This window comes from Hydra vulgaris, chromosome 11, assembly GCF_038396675.1.
Source record: "Hydra vulgaris chromosome 11, alternate assembly HydraT2T_AEP".
Taxonomy (NCBI): Eukaryota; Metazoa; Cnidaria; class Hydrozoa; order Anthoathecata; family Hydridae; genus Hydra; species Hydra vulgaris.
This window is the reverse complement of record NC_088930.1, coordinates 28,426,515-28,444,217: the sequence shown is the minus strand read 5'-3', so window position 1 is coordinate 28,444,217 and position 17,703 is coordinate 28,426,515. Positions and strand designations below refer to the sequence as shown.

The 17,703-nt window shown below is 28.8% G+C and overlaps 1 protein-coding gene across 1 annotated transcript in view; it reads left to right on the top strand.

Annotated features, from left to right (window-relative positions):
- The window catches only part of LOC100214951 (sperm-associated antigen 6), a 62,783-nt gene that overhangs the window by 3,835 nt on the left and 41,245 nt on the right, over positions 1–17,703 (top strand). The window contains exons 2-3 of the mRNA XM_065810679.1: positions 971–1,066; positions 2,736–2,902. Coding sequence (XP_065666751.1) covers positions 971–1,066; positions 2,736–2,902 — 263 coding nt within the window. The remainder of the gene's footprint in view (positions 1–970; positions 1,067–2,735; positions 2,903–17,703) is intronic.

The following is a 17,703-nucleotide window of genomic DNA, read 5'->3' as shown; positions in this document are numbered from 1 at the left end:
AAAATCTATGCTAAAGGTCAAAAATTGAAAAACAAGATTTAGGTGGTGTAAAGAAAGAATCAGATGGTCTTTTGAAAAGTGGAAGCAAGTAATTTTCAGTGATAAAAGTATCTTTGAAGTAATAAATAAAAAAATAATAATTCTTGTTGAAAAATTTAAATCATGCATTATTATACCAAGGTTGCAAGGTGGCGGTTGGAGTATTGATATTTAAGGCTGCTTTAGTTTAATAGACTTGGTGTGTGTAACATTTATACAGACCAAATCAAGCCATACACTTATAGAGATGCTAAAGAACTGTATGGTTCCACCAGTAGACATGCTTTTTGATTGAAATGAATAGTGGTAGTTTCAACAAGATATAGCACTTTTTTGTTGATAATTTTTGCCATTAAGTTTGATAACATTTTTATAAAGAATTGTATGTTTTTGTATGTCATCCAAGATGTAAGCTTTGCTTAACAAAAATTTTTGGTGCAAATAAAAATAATATCTTCATTAGTTTCTATTTTATGATATTTTAAATCAATTTTTAGCAACAAAAATTTAATGCACCTATTTTTTTAAAAGCATTGTATACATTTGATTCTTAAGTCTTCCAGAAGAAAAACTAAGAATAAAATAATTTTAATAAATAGAAAGTAGTAAATAGATAATAAATAAATAAATATTGTCAAACAGTTTTTTAAAAAAATGTAGCATTTAAAAATCATATTTGAATGTTTAGGAATTTACTGGTTTCTTACCAGGTTTTGAAATTAAAGCAATACAATTTTGATTATATTTTAATCGTATTTTAAAATTAATTTATTACTCAGTAATATTTGAATGATTGTAAATGTTTAAAGTACGATCTTTTATGTTACAAAGTTTAATTAGTAGTATTCATGTACAAATTTTTTAGTTGTTTTATAAATCTTTTGATGCACACTTTTTTGCTTAAATAAGATTTTTCATAATTTTTGTTTAGTTTTTGAGCAATATCAAAAGTCAAGAATAACGTTTGTTCAGACTGTTGCTGAACTTGCTTCTCGGCCTCAGAATATTGAAACTTTACAAAATGCAGGTATTTAAATCATAAATTTTTTTAATCTTAAATTGTATTTCAGTTGTTGGTTAATCAAAAAACAAATATATTAAAAGTAAAAATGAAAATTATGGCAATAAATCTGAGTCACCATTGGAAAATATGGCAATAAATTTGGGTTATCAAAAAATAAAAGTAACAGTAAAATATGTTTCTAACAATCCAATTTTTAAACAGGTGTTTTAGATTAAAATAGTCATTTCTATGGAAAGTATGTTAACTTTTAGTCCCTATCGTTATGACATGGTTATGTTGATGATCTTTTTTTGACTAAATTGGTATTGAGAATCAGTTTTTCTCAAAGATTGTCATCTACTTATTTAACATATTTTGTATAACTTTTGCAGCAGGAAACTCTAACTTTTTTAAAGAATTAAATATTGCACTTTCTTTTCTTATTAGTTGCTTCTGACAGTTCAAGCAATTATGACCAGCATCAAGTTCATTGCAAAATGGTTCAAGTCTGAACCATTTTGTAATAATAAACTAGGAATTTATTGTTTCAAAAAAACTAAAAATACCAAATAGAAGTTTTATTCAGATGGTGGATGCAAAAAGCAAAAGTCGTTTCCTTTATAATAATTATATGATCTTGATTGGGTTTTGGATGATAAATCTTATTTCACACTTTCACATTTAACTGTTAATTGAAATGGATTCTATTATACTGATGATAAAACAAATACTCCTTCATCAATAAAATATGAAAAACTCCTAAGTTTGAAGCTGAAGTACTAGTTTGGATAGCATTTTCATGTAGAGGATTTGCTAAATCATTGGTTAGAAAAAATGGCTTTACTATTCACCAGTATGTATATATAGAACAATGTTTATAAGCTAGATTGATACCATTTTTAAAACAGTACCATTCTAATCACAATTAGATATTTTGGCCAGATTTAGCTAGTGCACATTATGCAAAAATGGTGAACTTATTTAGTTGAAAACAATGTTCCAGTGATACCCAAGGAAAAGTCCCTGCAAATCTCCCAGAGTGTAGACCTATTAAGGACTTCTGGTCTCAATTGAAAAGGAATGTGTACGACAATAACAGGTGTGCTCCAGAAACTAATCAACTTCGAAGAAGAACAAAAAAATTTTCTTAATCTTTAATATTAGTCAAATATTTTATAGTTTTAACCAAATTTGACTATTTCTTTTAGATAGAAACATAGTTTTTAGTCAAACTTGTTGCATAACATAAGTATCCACAATAATATTTCATATATTTTAAATAAAACTTGTTGCATAACATAAGTATCCACAATAATATGTCATATATTTTAAATTAGAAGTAATACTTAGTATAATCCTATATGAAATGTATTAAAAATGCTTCCGCAAACTTTCCTACTACTAATCAGCCTCAGTTTTTCTTTTCTTTCACATAATTAATAGGCCTAGATTTTAGATAGCTGTGATAATACCACAACAACCTATCTCTATTTTTAGTTTAAATCAAATATCTATTTATTTGTTATGGATTGAAAATAATACATATTATATTAATATATTATTTAATTTTATTCAATGCTATATTAATATACACTATATCATTGAACATTCTATAATACTCTAATTTAAATTTTGAATTTTACTTAAATAATATTTAGTTATTTTTGACCACTTTGACAGTTGTTAATTTTAGGCATAATGGCATTGTTAAGGCCTTTGCTTCTTGATGTTGTTCCATCAGTTCAACAAACTGCTGCCCTGGCACTTGGTAGACTTGCAAATCACAATGATGACCTAGCTGAAGCTATTGTTAAAGGAGATATCTTACCGCAACTAGTCTCTTCTCTTGCAGAACAAAATGTAAGAAAATCTTTATTAAAAATAATTGTTTTAATAATTTTTAACAAACAGCTGTAACTAAAGGCTTTAATGGAAAAAAAAAAGTGAAAAATATTATTGTTAATTTAATTTTAAAAAGATACAGTAGGCTTTTCTTGTTAAATATTTAACTATAACTTTTGAAATCCATTTTGTAAAAAATAATCTGAGTTTAAAACAATTTCCAAAAAAATTAGATTAAACTCTTGATCCGACTTTTTCTGGCATACACATGCATTTCCTGAAGGGATCTCTTATTGCCGAGACAAGTTGTGTTCATATTAAAGAAAACGTTAAAAAAAATGTTTGGGCTGAATTTCTTTGATTAAAACTAAATAATAAATACATACCAATAAAATTAAAATTGTTGTTTTAGTTAAAGCTCCCCGTCTCCATTTTTTTAGTTCTCTGAGTCTGTATAATGTTAGCCGCAACCTGCAGATTTGATAATTTCATGCGTGCTTAATTCATAATAGTTTTGGTATATGGCGTCATCGAAATTTTTTTTTTAAGATGATGTATTATTTTTTCTGCCACCATCAGCAAATCATGTTTATTTGTATAACTTTTTGATAAATTCCAAAAAATTTTGTGCATTTAAAAATAAAATAATATATATTGCTTTTATAATTGAATAGTGCAACTTGTTTTAAACAATTGTAGGTATAATTCTTTATCAAGTATTTTATATAAAAATATGTAAAGTATTTTATATTTATTTTGTAAAACTTTTATTACATTTTTTATCTTTTTGAAGTTTCCAAAGTGACAAAATTACAATGATTTGGGTGAAAATATAAAAGTGGTATAGCATAACACGTTTGGTCCATTTTTAAAATTGAGTTTTTAATATTGAAACTGTTCTTCTGGTAGTTTTTTAACTTATGTTAAGAGACAGGTTTTAATATGACACTCTTTAAAAATACGACATAATTTGAGAAATGCCTAATACACAACATTCTATAAAAACACTCTACAATGACAGTTTAAATCACTGTCTGTCTTGAATTATTGCCAAAATTTAAAAATTATTGCGTTAATTAATAGTAAGCTGTCTGGATTTTATGCATGATATAAATTGTATAAAAAAGAGTACAAAAATTATATACTTCACGTTTTTATTGAATTGTAAAATTTTAATCGAACTTTCAAATTTGCACTGTTATTGGGTGAACAGAACAGGGAGCCAAACTTGAATCTGATCTCACTTCTGTAACAGATTGGGACTCACAGTGGCTTGTAAATTTTAACTCCAACAAAACTCAGTTATTAACTGCAAACAACTATAGCAATACTGTCAACATTCCAATAATAATGAATGGCAACTCTCTCACAAGAGTCCTCTTCTTTACATACTTTTGGATTATCGTTCACTACTAACCTCTCATGGAAATAATATATACAATCAATTGCTAAATTAGCATCTGGTAAGGTTGCTTCTCTTTATTGTACTCACCATTTTCTCTCTCCCAATTCTATTCTCTATGTCTACAAATTTCTTATTCGTCCCTGTATGGAATATTGTTGTCATATTTGGGCTGGTTCTTCTAATGATGCTCTTTCTCTTCTAGACAAGGTCCAAAAATGCATTGTAAACGTAGTTGGATTTGCTCTATCTGCTTAGCTTGAGCCTCTTTTCCATCATCATAAAGTTGTATCTCTTTCTCTTTTCTACAAATACTATCATGGCCGCTGCTCAAAGGAGCTATCACCTTATAGTTCCATCAACTAAAACTCATTCTCGTTCAACTTGTAATTCAGCAAAGTCTCATTTGTTTACTGTATCTGTCCCTGCATGCTCTAAAAACTTTCATTTGTCTAGTTTTTTTCCCCACACCTTAACCCTTTTGAACTTTTTAAGTCTTCTGTCAGCCGTTTCCTTGCCCTATAACTCTATTTTTTTTTTCTAGTAATCTTAACTTAACAATGAAACCTTGTTGGAAGTGAATCAGAATAAAAAAAAATAAGTTAAATAATAAAATATATTTAATTACATAACAGTTTTGCACAATAGCGATCATCAGAGGTAACAAAAAGTTATATATAAAAAATGCTATGTAGTGTTATTTTTGCTTTACTCTCTTAATTGTGCTTTGAAAAACTTTAAAGATTCATATCAATTTTTAACCATTTTGTATGAACATAGTTTTAAATCAAACTTATCTGATGCTGTTTCTAAATTGGAAAATCGCATATCATTTAATTGAATAAATAATTGAATAGGAGACTTTTTGTTCCTCTTGTATGTTAAAATATCTGCATCTTGAGATGGTGAGTAATTTTGCTTATATATCAGGAGGTTCATCTTGCACTTACTAATTTATAGACCATGTGCAATTTGGAGGAAAAGGATCTTTAGAAAAAAAGAATTTTAAAATTTCGAGTGAGGTAAATACTAATTTAACAGTTACTGAAAGAAAAAGATGTGCCTCATTTTCTGACTTCAAAGCAGCGCAAAGTCATCCGATAGAATTAATTTTGTTGTAAGAAGGACCAAAAGTCTCATATCTATTAACATCTACATGCTAATGAAAATTGTTTTGTTCAATTAAATGAAAAGCGTTTTTCCATTTTAAATTCATATATATGCATATGGTATCCCATATCTTATATGATCCCATATCTTGTATGATCCCATATCTTATATTATCATATCTTATATTATCATATCTTATATTATAATATCTTATAATCCTTTTTTCTATTTAAGTAATGATGATTAAATCATTTTAACAAACTTTTTTTATTGTTTTGTTGAAACGATTTGATTTTTCAGTAATTATAATTTAAATCAAAATTTTTTTATCATGCTTATTGTAATATTTACTCCATTTATATTTTAATCTGTTAGGTTTCTGCTTTACGTTTTTTTTTTTTTAGACTAAAGCTGTCATTAATGTTGAGGTGCTAAATGTTTATAACCAACTGAGAATTGAAGTAAATGCTTTAGTTGTTTATAAACATTATGTAACTGATGGAGTATTTTGCTTAAAAACATATTCTTATCAGTAAAATTGTTCTGTTGCATCATTATCTAATATAAGTGCATAAATTTAATCTGTCATCGCATAGTGGTTAGAGGATTGGGTTTAGAAGTAAGAGAGCCTAGGTTCAACACAAGTTCTGGGTATATGTGTCATCTGTAAAGAAGGAGATGTGATGTCCTTGTGGGGCACCTAGAACAAAAAAATTAAAATTAAAAAAAAAGAATTATAACTAATTAAGTTAATAATATAATAGCAGGGGTTGAATAAATTTTTTTTTGCAATCATTGTTGCATTGTAACTGCTTAATAGAGTCAACCTTTGCAATCATTGTTGCATTGTAGCAAAAAAATATAAAGATGCAAGAGAGTTCCAAAGGGTTGAAGTGCGGGGAAAAAACTAAAATTTTTTAGAGCATGCAGGGACCGATACAGTAAACAATAGAGTAAGTTTTTTTTCCTTGAATATCGGTTCTTTGGACTTTGCTTCCTTCATCTTGCTTTCCTGATTCATATAATTTGAATCCTTTAAGTTCAATCGTTATCTTGCTCTACAACTTTCATCTTTTCTCTTTCAGTAACTTCCAACTTTAATTAGTGGTTGCTTGCAGCCTTGTTGGAAGCGAAGATGTTTAAAAAAAAAAAACGAATGAGACTTTGTTGAATGACAAGTTAAGCGAGAATGAGTTTCAGTTGATGGAGCTAGAGATATTAGCTCCTTTGAGCAGCGACCATGATAGTATTTGTAGAAAAGAGATGCAACTTTATGATGATGGGAAGGAGGCTTAAGCTTATCAGATAGAGCAGGTCCAACAACATTTACAGTACATTTTTGGACCTTGTCAAGAAGAGAAAGAGCATCATTAGAAGAACCAGCCCTAATATAATAGCAGTATTCCATACAAAGACAAATAAGAGATTTGTAGAGGTTGAGAATGGAATACAGAGTAAAAAAATGATGAGCATTATAAAGAGAAGCAACCTTAGCAGATGCTAGTTTAGCAATTGGTTGTTTATATGGTTTCTATGAAAGGTCTGTAGTTAACGATAATCCCAGAAGATGTAAAGAAGAGGACTTAGTGAGAGGGTTGCCATTCATTATTATGGAAATATCAACAGTATTGCGATAATTGTTTGCAGTAAATAACTTTTTTTAAGTCGAAATTTACAAGCCACTGAAAACCCCAATCTGTTACAGAAGTAAGATCAGATTCAAGATTGACTCCTAATTTTTTTGGTTTTACTATTTTTCAGATGGTTGCGCTTAATTTTTTTGGTTTTACTTAATTTTTCAGACTGTTGCGCTTAATTTTTTTGGTTTTACTTTATTTTTCAGTCAGTTGCGCTGCACAGTACAAAAATTACAAAAACATTTTCAATATTATCTTTTTTTTATTTTTTCAATTTGAATATTTTTTGTTACAAGTCATAGTTAGTCACCATTTGATGTTATTTTGGATTTTTAAAATGACTATCCGCAAATTCAAGTCTACAAAAGTCAATAAATGAACAAATATTGAATTGTAATAATCTGCATAAACAATGTCAAAAGTATTATTTTTTCAATATTGAAAAAGAAGGACTGACATAAGTACCACAACTTATCATCATACTTTCCTTAAACACGTTTTAAGGAAAGTATGATGATACCTAGAACTTTGAGCTATCATCAATTTAACCCAGAACCTATAGATACCATTAACTTTAAACAAACAGGTGAAGAAGTTAATGTGACAGTAAAGAACTCAACCTAATTAGAAAATTAACATTGATACATTGAAAGTCAGTAAATTTATTCTGTGTAATTATGATGTGTTTCATTGGATTGGTATGATACAAAATTGACAATACTGAGCAAGATATTATTGGTAAAGTCTATGCATCTACAAGGTCCTTTAAATAAATTTTTCTGGCCATCTAGAGTAAATGCGTGTTGTGTTCCAATTACCAATATAGTTTGTATCATAGATGGAAAAACTGAACAGATGTATAGTTAAACTAGTGATGTGTCTTAGCAAATATTAACACAAATTTGACACTTTTTTAAAGTTATATTTGTAAATTGGTTTCCAGACAACCCAAATCATTTACCTTCTCTACTCAACTTATGTCTTGGTTCTGATCCTAGTCAGTGCACAGTTTCTCCAAATTCACCCTTAGGTGCTTCTGATCACAGTTTGATCTCTCTAAAACTATTATCTCATTCTTCTTCATCATCTGAATCTCCCTATTATCGTACCTCTTACAACTACCTTAAAGCTGACCAAGACTCTTTCCGTGATTTTCTTTGTGATAGCCCTTGGGTAGAAATCTTTTGTCTTCCTGTTGACAAATGTGCTTCTTACATAACTTCGTGGATCCAGGCAGGCATGGAATCTTTTTTTTATTCCTTCTCAACGATTCCAGGTCAAGCCTCACTCTTCTCCATGGTTTTCCTCACATTGTGCTGCTGCAATTGCCAATCAAAACCGTTGCTTCCATATCTATCAGCAAAACAATTCTCCAGAAAACAGATGTCTGTTTATTACTGCGAGAAATCATTGTAAAAAGGTTTTGTTTAACGCCAAAGCCCAGTATTCTCAGGTTATGAAATCTGAAAAAAAAAAATTAGGCTCTCATGACTTTTTTAGTATCTTTAGTAGTATCAATAATAAGGGCAAATCTTTCAAATCAAAGGGAGAATCTTTAGCAGTATCAATAATAAGGGCAAATTTGTAATTTCACCTCTCTTGTATGGTTCAGACTTTGTCACCTCACTTAAAGACAAAGCTGAATTGTTTGCTAAGAACTTTTCATCAATGTCATCTCTTGATTCCGCTTGTTGCGTTCTACCTGATATAGCCGTCAAACAGGTTGATTGATTGCTTGATATTTGTATCACTCTAGCTTCTGTATCTAAAGTGATTTTTTGCTTAGCCTCTTCTACAGCTTGTGGTCCAGACAACATACCTGTTATAGTCTTGCAGAAGTGTTCTCCGGAGCTGTCCTTTATACTTTCAAAACTATTTAACAAATGTTTATCAGAGTCTTGTTTTCCAGGCTGATGGAAAGCGGCATCTGTTATCCCTAATTTCGACAGTTCTGGAGAACAATCTGATTCATCTAACTACCATCCCATTAATCTTCTTTCTATCATACGCAAGGTTTTTGAATCTTTAATTAACAAACACTTAATCTCTTATCTTGAATCTAACAACTTACTTTCTGATCATCAATATGGATTTCGATCTTCTTATTCTACAGCTGATTTGCTAACAGTAATAAGCAATAGGTTTTATTGTGCATTAGATAAAGGTGGAGAGGTTAAGGCCATCGCTCTTGACATTTCTAAAGCTTTTGATAAAGTTTGGCATGCTGGTCTTCTCAATAAGCTTTTTTTCTTACGTTGTATCTGGCAACATTTTCAAGATTATTGAATCCTTTCTTTCCGATCATAGTATATAAGTTGTCCTCGATGGACAGCACTCTTCTTCTTGTTCTGTAACTTCAGGGGTTCCTCAAGGTTCTATCCTTGGCTCTATACTTTTTTAAAATTACATAATTGATTTTCCAGATATTCTCACATCTAAAGTGGCATTGTTCGCTGATGATACTACCATTTATTCTTGTCATGATAAGAAGCCAACACTCTCTGATTGCTTGGAGGGGGCATTTGAGCTTGAAAAGGATCTCACTTCTGCTACAGCATGAGGCTCACAGTGGCTGATGAACTTTAATTCAGATAAAATTCAATTTTTTCAGCTAATTGTTATCGGAATTATTTAGATCTTCTTATATTTATGAACAATCATGTATTCAATGAGTCATCCACCCTTCATCTTCTAGAATTAACTCTTACTTCCGATCTTTTTTGAAAACCATATATCAAATCCGTTGCAAAATTAGCATCTGCTATGGTTGCATCTCATTATCAAGCTCGACACTTTTTTACTGCCAATTCTATTCTTTATCTCTATAAATCTCAAATCTGGCCTTTTACGGAATACTGTTGCCATATCTGGGGTGGATCTTCTAATGATGCCTTTTCTCTTTTAGACAAGGTGCAAAAACGCATTTTAAACATAGTTGGACCTGCTCTTGCAGCCAACCTCCAACCATTATCAGATCGTCGTAATGTTGCTTCTCTTTCTTTTTTTTTACAAATACTATAATGGGCAATGCTCTAGAGAACTAGCATCTATTGTGCCATCTACTAAATTTCATTCTCATGTTACTCATCATTCAATTAAGTCTCATCTTTTTTCTGTGACTGTTCCTAAGTGCTCCAAAAACACTTATTCGTCTAGTTTTTTTCCTCGAACATCAGTTCTTTGAAATTCGCTTCCTTCATCTTGCTTTCCTGATACATATAGTTTGTAATCCTTTAAGTTGTCTGTCAATCCTTATCTTGCTCTACAATCTTCATCTTTTCTCTTCCAGTAACTTCCGACTCTAATTAGTGGTTGCTTGCAGCCTTGTTAGAAGCAAAGATGTTTAAAAAAAAAAATGTTTATCTTAGTATTTATTATTTATACTTATTAGTATTTATTAATCTAATTTTCTAAATATGGTTTTTGTTTAACTCACTTTTTAACTTCTTTTTTAACTCACTTGTTTAACTCACTTGTTTAATCCCCTTTTTTACTCACTTGTTTAACTCACTTTTTAACTTTTTGTTTAACTCACTTTGTTTAACTAACTTTGTTTAATTAAATATTCTAATACTAAATTCTTCCGAAATTCTTTCTAAATTCTTTCTAAGTTCTTTCTAAATTCTTTCTAAATTCTTTCTAAGCCTTTCTAAATTTTATTATATCTTATTTCAAAGTTTGTGCTGTTTAATGCATTCTATATGCAGATGGTTATAATAAAAATATTTTTTGCGTCATTGAAGAAATTTATTATTTTTCATCAAGCATGATAGTGATATTGTATATTCAGCTGTGAATTACTATATACTATCATAAATTTTTCAAGGAAGTAACAAACTTATTTCTTAAAAAAGGTTCTTGATTGATATTAAAACATCTATAAAGATGTGTTTTAAATTTAAAGTTAAGAGATTATACTTTCAAGGTTTAATCTTGTAACTTTAGTTTACATGGCTTTAAAGGTATTTATAGGTTGTTGCTTTTCAAATTTTTTCATTTTTTATTTACTTAAACTTACTTTCAACAAGGCTGGCAAGTTTACTTATGTTTGAAATTACTTAGAAAGTGAGGAATATAGTTCAAGAGCAAGAAAAAGTTTACAGAAGCATTAGGCTATTGCAAATTATATAAATTAGGAAAATACAATAAAGGGAGAAAAACGCTGATGTTTGCAGAAAAAAGTACATAAATAGAATTTTTTAAAGCATGAAGGAGCAATCACTGTGAAAAGATGTGACAGAATAGTTGTATGAGCAAGTTTTAAATGGCCACATCAGCAAATTAATTTGTTTTTAATTAAATAACCATATATTATCATGAATTTCAAATTTAAAATTTTAACTTTAAAGGAATGTGTAATGCTTTAGAAATACTTCTTAAAAAAATAATTATGTAAAAGTGTTATGATTCTATGAAAACCTCCATCATAGATTTAAAAGTGTAAAATTAACATTAAGTGAACATTAAGTGACTACAACATTAAGTGAACATCAAGTGACTACAACATTCAAAAGGAATCTACTCTTCATCTTGTTCTTCAGTTAAGAAGAGGTATGCAAATATTTTTGAAAACCCTAACTAGTAAAACCGTAAAATTGTAAATGAGTGTAATTTTGTTAGCTGTAAAAGAGATTTGTTTCAATTCTAGCAAAGAAATGTGAAGGTAGAGATGCAAAACTGTTTCTTTGGATTGCATTGCGGAGAGATTTTATTTAAAATTAACTGTCTATTCTAAATGACTAAAAAGCAATGGCTTGTTATCAACACTAAAATATATAGTAGCATTATCAAAAAATAAAACTACTTAAGTATTCTTTTTGTATATAATTGTCAAGAAATTTTTTATATGTGATGTTATCAAACAGATTTTTATAAGTTCTAAATTAAATGTTCAAAAAATAAATAAAGCTGTAAATTTACCATAACTGTACCATAATCTAGTGAATGTGTATGCTATGGCAGAGAAGTTAAAGAAAGATCTAAGTGAGGTTCAAGTTTTATGGAACAAAATCTTTTTTTTCTCTGCTTAATTTTATTTTATCTTTAGATTAACTTTGCAGTTCTCCATTGATAGCCATAAGTCATAATTATTAAACCTTGTAAAAAATTATATTACAATTTTTTAAAAGATTCCATAGAAAACAAAGAGAAGAGGGAAAATAAATAAGAATCTTGGAATTTTAGCATAGAATCTCTAAATTTAGGCATCAAAGTATGCAAAAACTTTTTGACGGTGGTGGATTAATGTTTAGCATTATAGGTGGGTTTGGGGTGGGGGAGGAGCAAAGTGAATGAGTAGGGGCTAACAGAGGCTGGGGTTAGTGTGTGTGTGTGTGTAGAGGATGTGTATTTAATGATCCAAGAAATATTTTTTTGAGGATTGCACATATGATTACCATATTCTATTAATGCTTTAATATGACTTTTAACATAGCTTTTATGTATGTAATAGGCAATAAAGACACAAAACAAACTAAGTTTGAGTTTCCTAAGTTTATTATAGATCACAATTATATTTAATAAGATAAGAAACATTTAACAAGACTGCAACAGGGGGCTAAAGCATATTTTTATCATAATGTATCATCCAATCATGCAACATTTGTAACCTTTCTCAATTTAAGGTTACAAATTTTATATGGTATAATTTTTGAATGCTAAGAGATTACTAAATGAAATTGTATTCAATATAAATTTAGTTGCATATAGGGTCATTCCATATGAAATCATCCAGACCATGACACCCTTAGGTATTAGAATTTGTTCATTTTTACCTCACTTTCAGTCTATATTAAAAATAATGTAAATATTTTAATACCTGTGAAAATTTTTCAGAGATATTGTCAGTTGAAATAATGCTGAATTAGCATTTTAGTGATTATCTGAAGCCAGCTACAAAGCAACTTTGACATATAGTATCTTCATAATGGCTTGGGGAAATTTCCTTAAATTTGGTACCCCAATAGATTTTTACTTGAGGAATCTAAAAATAGCACCCTCAAGACTCGATTGTCTCAGGAAATGCCTTGTTTATCTAATTTTGTTAAAAATTATTGACTTGTAAATTCATGATTTTTGGAGGTTAAATGAAGACTGTGGCCCGAAATCCCGAGTAAAAAGTTTAATTGTATATCATTATCTTATCTTAGGTCTACTAAAAAAAATTAGATTTATCAATTGTCTCTCTAATACTTGATCAAAATTTGCGTTTAAAAATTCCTCTTTTTAGAAAAATTTAAATTTTGTAACGAAAGCAGTTGAAATGTTTTTTAAAACATTTCAATTGCTTTTTATTATACATAAAATGAAATTTTTTATTATACATATAATAAATAATTATTAAAATTCAATTTAAAAACATAGTTTTTTTTTAGTTTAAGTTTGAGAAACAATTTATTTTCATTATTTCAATTCCAATTGGTGAATGGTTACCTCTTATTATATCAAAAACAGAATTTATATGGAAGTTGAAAAAAAAAATATTATTATTTATAAAAAAATATATATTTTTAGTTATTTTAAAAACTTAAAGCTAAATTTGTTTCTTAAGTAGTATAAAGATTTCCCTAGACTTGCCAAAATTTTTGCAAGAAAATAATGTTTATGTAACCCCTGGTTGAAAATTCTTCAGTAAATGTTACAAAAAAAGCAGTAGAAACTGATGAAGATTTAAATTCACAGGAGGAATGGGAATCAAAAAGTGAAAAAAAAAATTAAGTTAGATACCACTATAAGACTGCTTGCAGTTTCACCAGTCAAACTAAAAAGTCTTTCAAAACACAGCAAATTGCCTGCATCAAAACAAAATTTTGATAAAATGGTCTCTTTAGCATATAACATTAAAGAAACTTCTTTAACAACAGAAATAAAAAGCCCCATTTCAAACAACAACATTAAAAATGACTATGATCTAGACATTTTTATATATGAAATAAAAATTTCTTTTTTTCAGAGAATGACTCTTATCGCCATAAGGTGCAAATGTTAACACTCACACCAAAATCATAGTCACGTACAAAGATATCAAGCTATTTTAAAGTGTCTGAGTATCTTGTTCGAACTGCAAGAAAAGTTAAAAATGAGCATGGAATTCTATCATTCCCCGAAAAAAAACTGGAAACCCACTTTCACCAGACACAATTAATTTAGTGAATAACTTTTATCAAATTTATGAAATTTTAAGAATGATGCCAGGACCAAATACAAAATATTTCATTGACTCCATTTGGTGGAATAAAAGTAATAAAGATTTCATGGCATTGATTGTTTGTTCTCTTGAAATGCAGAATGTATGTTGCATTGATGTAATCAATGCTCTGGTATTGAAGCATTAAAATATTTTTTAGTGCAGGAGTTTATGGACCATGAGCTCGAAGAAGATGTAGCATTCAAGCAATGGCAGAGTACCAATCATACAACACTATTATTACAATCATTGTCACTAGATGAATTTAATGATTTATTATGTGAAAGCATTGAAAGCCTTACCACTCATTCATATATTGCTAAAACACAAAATAGATACTTAAAAAACTGTAAAGAAAATCTTAACCAAAACAAATGCTTAATTTTAGGAGATTTTGCTGAAAATTATCAATATATTGTTCAGGATGAAGTTCAAATTTATCACTGGAGCAAAAGTAAATGCTCACTCTTTACAATTGTACTTTATTTTATAGAGAAAAAAGTTCTCAAAAATAAGTCTTTTTGTTGCCTTTCAAAAGATGTTGATCACGACACAGGATTTATTTACAAGACTCAGGAAGATATAACTAGATATATCAAAGTAAATCTACATGATGTATCAAGTGTGAAATACTTTTGCAATGGTTGTACAGCACAATTTAAAAAATTTTAAAAACTTTATCAATCTTTGTCATCACAGTAAAGACTTTGATTTAAATGCTGAATGGGTGAAACACTATAAGTGTAGTGTTGTATAAGTGTTGTGCAGTAGTGGTATTGTGGTAAAGCGCTTGCTTCATAAGTGAGAGGTTCTGAGTTCGATCCCCAACACGTCCTTGGTGGTACCGCGCTTAACTTGTTTCTCCACGCAGCGGCTTAGTTTGTCAAGGTTCGTGTTTTGTAGTTATAGAGTTGAGAGAGGGTTATAGCCACTATTAAGTAGCCTCCTCATCTGTAGTGACCTTTTCGGCCTTGAGGAGGTGAATCACAAAAAAAAAAAATAATAAAAAAAAAAAACAAGTATTGATACATGTATTGAAATATTTGATATCATTCCAAAAAGTAAACATAATAAAGACATTTTATTAAACATTAAAAAAAATGGATTGTATTGCATGTTTTTATGATGGATTTTGGTGGGTAGGGATTGCTGAAGATCTAAGTGAACTTGAAATAAAAGTCAGATTCATGCATCCACATGGACCAGGTAAAAAGTTCTATTTGGCTAATGAAAAATGACGAGTGTTGAGTGCTCAATTCTGAAGTTATATGCCTAATTTCTACACCCAAAATAATATCAGGTCATACATAAAACATATCTGGTTTAGATTTGGAGAATATAAGCAGTTGGTTACAAAAAAAAAAAAATTAAATACATTTAAAATAATTTTGTTGTAATTTTATTTACCTATTTTGCATTTAGAATTTGCATTTCTATTTTTCTTTTTTTCAAATCTTCAGATGGAAGGCTGGGAAGGAGGCGGCTTTAAATAAAACTGTCCACCTTGTCAATGACTTAAACTACTAAATAATACCATAAAGAAATTAAACTACTAAATAATACCATAAAGAACTTAAACTACTAAATAATACCATAAAGATATTGGTTTTTAAAATGCTTTAAAAAACATTTCAATATCTTTGGTATTTTTAAAATTGTGAAAAGATCTCAGTTTTGAATGCTTACTTTGAAATAAGAGGTAAGTATTTATTGATTTGAAATAATGAAAATAAATTGTTTCTTAACTTAAACTAAAAAAAAATTATGTTTTTAAATTAAATTTTAATAATTATTTATTATTAATTCATTTTATGCATAAAAATAAATAAATAAAATCCATGGAGATTAGGGAAGGAGGGGGGAGGGCGGAGTTGGTCAGAGGCCCCCTGGCCCTCCCTTGGCCTATGACTATAAATGTCCCAAACTAGTCAATAAATAACACTATTTGATGTTTTATTCAAATAAATGTTTTAAAAAATATTTCAATTGCTTTAGTTACAAAGTTTAAATTTTTCTAAAAAGACAAACTTTTAAACACAAGTTTTGATCAAGTAATAAAGAAACAATTGATGAATCTAATTTTTTTCAGTAGACCTGAGTTAAAATAATGATAAACAATTAAACTTTTTACTCGATATTTTGGGCCACAGTCTTCATTTTACTTCTAAATCAATCAAAATCCTTTAAATCATGAATTTTACAAGTCAATAATTTTAAATAGCAAGGCGTTTCCTAAGACAATCGAGTCTTTAGGGTGCTATTTTTAGATTCCTTAAGTAAAAATCACCAAATTTTAGGAAATTTCCCAAAGCCATTATGAAGATAATATATGTCAAAGTTGCTTTATAGTCGCTTCAGGTAATCACTAAAATGCTGAGTCAGCATTATTTCAACTGATAATATCTCTAGAACCCATGTGTATTTTTTACTAAATTTTTTGCATTTATTGTTTTTTTAATATGAACTGCAAGTGAGGTAAAAATGAACAAATTCTGAGACAAGGGTGTCAAAAATGTTTTTTTTTGAATGATTTCATATGGAATTACCCAATAGTAAAAAAACTTTTATCAATTTGTCGTTCTTGTGTTTGGGGCATGGTGGGGGTGGAACAAAAATTTCAGGGTTTTTTTTTCTTTCTCTTTTCTTTTTGCAATGATTGGAGCCTGAGAAAAAAGAAAGCTCTAAATTAATAATAAAATATATTAATTTTATTATTAGTTTAGAGCTTGATGTCCAAAAGTTCTCAAAAACCAAAAAATGCTGCATTCGCCATTGTGCAATGTTTTGGTTATCTAAAAATATATCTTACACAAGACATATCACTGAAAGCAATCATTAAGGAAAAAGTTTCCTTTCCTACTAGTTTATACAAATTATTTTCTGCAAGACTTCATTGAGGCAAAACAGTTTATCAAGAACTCAAGAAAATTCTCTTAGCAAACCCAGGTTCAATCGAAATAAATTCCAATCCAGATTGACATTCAAACTTCTAAATAAATTTCAAGTCAAGTTACTAAAATCATGACATTGTCATGAAATATATTTAGGTTATAAGTGTATCTAAATCATCAATTCTTTCTTATCTCAAATTTACTTCTGTCATGTGTTTCTTTGTTCAATTAATTCGTAAATGAAATGTCTTTGTAAACAGCTTGATAATATAAAAAGATTATTTAACAGCTTATGCAGATACAGGATTTTTTACTATATGCTGACGATGTCACACATGACAAAATCATCAGCATATAGTAATTGGTTAGCAATCCAAGAACCTATAAAATAACAATAATAAATCTTAAATAAGTAGATATTAATATAAATATTAAATAAAATAGAAAAAATAGCAGTGATATAAGGTTTGACCACAATTGAGAAATAATTAAAACAAACAAGTTTATTCAAAAAACTAAATTTAGTGTTAAGAAAACAAATTTTTAAAGACAAACGATATATGATAATGTCATATGATAGATTTGAGTATCAA